We start from the raw sequence: 3,439 nt of genomic DNA, 5'->3' as shown, positions 1-3,439 counted from the left end.
CTCAGTGCTGATAAATTGGAAATCTGATCTGATGTACCTGTATTCTAAAAACGAGTCAGCACTACAAAATTAAACGTAGAATAATAATAATAATAATAGTATTGGCTGTTTGTGCCAGGGTTAGACGACACCACAATACATTGTTTTCACCGGATTTATCAGTAGTTAACCAGCCAGCCACAAAATTCAAAAGATCATGCTAAAAGCACTTGTGTTTAGGATGCCTGACCACCTACAGACAGGAAATCGATTTAATTCCCTAAACCCAAAAGTGCAGCACACTTAGCATGTAAAAATGAAAACAAAAAAGATAAAAAATAAATTATTGATAAATAATTGAATTTTTTTTAAATCATATTTTCCCCCAGCTTTTTTGAACACAACATTGCAAGTATTTCACGTAACCACTGGCCCTCATGTAATTGTTTGTTAGCAAACCTGTTTCTGTGTGAGCTAACTTAGTTTTAAACTGTTTTCCATTGCAGATGTTTACATTGGAACTGGCAGGTACTTGTCCAACGATTTTGCAATAAGACTACTTCTGGAGGATTGACAGAATGTCATGTTTGTACCTTGGCGTATCTTGTCATTTTGCTTTGACACTATATTATATGACTAGAATGTTTTGGCTTGCTTTTAAAGTGGAAGTTTCTTTACTGACTGACCCATGGCAAGATGAATTCAGTATTTTTGCTGTTCTCCTAACGTCATCGGTTCGATTTAGTGATTGGCTGCTTTCATACCGCTGTCATGTTTCTCAGTAATAGCATAACAGAAAAAATATATAGTCTAAAGATATAGTTTTTACAGAAAATGACACAAATCACAATGTTTTCACATTAACATAATTACATTTTACATTTTAAAGGATCAGCTCCAAATTGAAGCCTAATTTATGACTTTATTATTCCATAGCCATCGATCGTGGTTGTTATAGTTCAATTGCTATGAAGTAAAATCAAGTTAACTGTTTGTTTTTTTTTCTTTGAATATGTAACATTTTCTGTAGTTTTCACATAATTTGTTACTTTATTAAAACACAAGTTAGATGAATAAATTATGTAAATAATTGTGGCCAGTCTTATTAGGCGACTTCCCATTATGGTATTCTTCCTGGTCCACACCCCTGGTCCTTCTGTCAGTGTTGGATATTTTTAGTAAAACCAGTCGAGACACATTTATTACAGCTGCAACATTTCTCACCACATTGAAATCTGACATCTCAGTGCAGTGTTTATATGCTCACCATACTGCCTTATCTCTGTGCATACGATACGACCTAAAATCAGAACAAAACTATAGTGATTCTATTTTTATCTTCTTGCCTCCATGACCTTGGGGGTAGTTTATTGTGGACAGTCATTTTTTTTCACATTTACAAAAGTTGAGAACTTGTTTAGAGGTGTCACACAATCACTCTCACACTATTATAAGCTCAAACATCTCCCTGATCACATGATGAGCACCATGTCAAAAGTAATTATGTCACGGTGGCATCCTCTGATGCAACATTTCTGCAATGTGATCTGAATCTCCCTTACTCACTTTCCAAAATTACTGAAACGAAAGTAAAATAAAATAAATACGGGTTCTATAAGACCTCGCATTTAGATATTTTTAGGTCAAATCACATTTTTGTCTAGTGCCATTATATAAATCTACATTGCCTTCAACACAAAATGATGATTAAAGTAATTTTTTTCTGCACAGGGCCATCTTTCAATGGTTGCCATCTTTTTTTTAGGACATTGACCTGATTGACATCCTGTGGAGACAGGACATTGACCTTGGTGCAGGAAGAGAAGTGTTCAACTACAGCAACCGCCAGAAGGAGAGTGAGGAGGAAAAGCCCAACCTACAGGAGAACAAAGATAGAAAGGAGGAACAAGAACGCTGGAGGAATGGAGTCAACCTACATGGACCTCAGCCAGTAGATGGAGAGACTGGAGAAAGTATTCCAGAACAGGTACACTTGATAGTTTCTCATGTTCAGTTGTTGGTGTCCAGTAAAATGTGGTACACTAAACTGCATTGTGATGCATGAAAACAGCTTGTTCCAGTGTCCAGTTCCCATTTCATTTGCTTCCTTCAATATCCTGCATCATCTGATATCCTCTACTGAACATAAAACACTTGTTTGTCCTAGATTGCCCATCCTTGCATTTAGCAACACACAAATCGTGATCATTAGATGGTAATTGTCAAAGTGAGTTGTAGTCCTGCAGGTGTAAATGCAGGAAGAAGTTGGTTGAGTTTTGCCTGCATGGTTTGGATGCCTTTAAACAAAGGTCTTGTGGAAATTGTGTCAAAAAGGATGCACTAATAGAGTTTCTAGATGATGTATGTGGTAGGAACATGTTAACATCTGATGACTATGAAAGACCTTTTGTTTTGTAGCTCTTTAAATTGTATCTTGTTTGTTGGGAAAAAAATCTAGTCAGCACAATTCAAACCACATCTCTAAAGGCATTTTGAAATAAGCAGCACTTTATCTAATCCTGTACGTGCAATATTTTCAGCTTCCTGCGCTTGGTTCCCAGACATCACTGTCTTTACAAGAATGTTTGAGACTGCTGGAGGCCACATTTCCTTTTGGAGAGGAATCTGAGGTAAACAAAAAAACTGATATTTCATGGAAACTATTAGTAAACTATGAAGAGTTAGAAAAAAATATTGTAACATAATTAATGTTTTATGTCTGTTGTTCTTTCTTTTCATCAGTTTTCAGCCCCAGTTGTCACCCCAGAAGTCAGAGTTTCCAATGAAGAAGCTCCTTCTACATCTCAGGGCCTTCCTCTGGCACCACTGCTGCCCCCAGCAGAGCCTCAGTTAGACCTGGAGCAGCAGTGGCAGGATATCATGGCCATCATGGAGCTGCAAGTATGTGCTGCTTTTTTTAATTTTAAATCCAGTGAAGTAGGATTACTTGAGACTATATGTAACTAATAAAACAATAAACCTATATAATAATAAATAAAAAAACAACAACTTGGCACTAGGCAGTGGAAAAAATATCCTAATGATTGACTCTGCTTTACAATTCATAAAATATGTCCTTCTTTCCTTTAACTAAGTCTTCTTTTTTTAAGGCAATGGATGTGAACAACAGTTCTCTCAATACTGGCTCTGCCACTGTTAGAGAGACAACAAGGACAACTGAGAACAACCACGTTGGAAGCTTTGGAGTTTCTTCCCGCCCAACACCAATAAACCAGGATGTTAGCCTCCACCAAGCCTCTCTGCCCAGCTGCAGCCAGGACTTCCCCCAGATTTTCAATCCCCAGATGGACTCTGCGAACATCCCACCAAGAATGACCATGCTTAGACTTTCTTCGAGCAACTCCTCGAATGTCAACTCTACTTTTGGATCAACCAACTTGACTGGAATTCTTTTCCCACCACACATAAACAGTTCTAGCAACAACGTCACTTCAACACC

The 3,439-nt window shown here is 37.4% G+C and overlaps 1 protein-coding gene across 1 annotated transcript in view; it reads left to right on the top strand.

Moving 5' to 3' along the window:
• nfe2l1b (nfe2 like bZIP transcription factor 1b) overlaps positions 1–3,439 on the top strand; it is an 8,658-nt gene that overhangs the window by 2,062 nt on the left and 3,157 nt on the right. The window contains exons 3-6 of the mRNA XM_008314443.3: positions 1,745–1,966; positions 2,520–2,609; positions 2,722–2,880; positions 3,090–3,439. Coding sequence (XP_008312665.1) covers positions 1,745–1,966; positions 2,520–2,609; positions 2,722–2,880; positions 3,090–3,439 — 821 coding nt within the window. The remainder of the gene's footprint in view (positions 1–1,744; positions 1,967–2,519; positions 2,610–2,721; positions 2,881–3,089) is intronic.

Source organism: Cynoglossus semilaevis, chromosome 8, assembly GCF_000523025.1.
Source record: "Cynoglossus semilaevis isolate Cse_v1.0 chromosome 8, Cse_v1.0, whole genome shotgun sequence".
In the NCBI taxonomy this organism is placed as follows: Eukaryota; Metazoa; Chordata; class Actinopteri; order Pleuronectiformes; family Cynoglossidae; genus Cynoglossus; species Cynoglossus semilaevis.
Note: the sequence above shows the minus strand (reverse complement) of the source record. Positions and strands in the feature narration are given on the sequence as shown.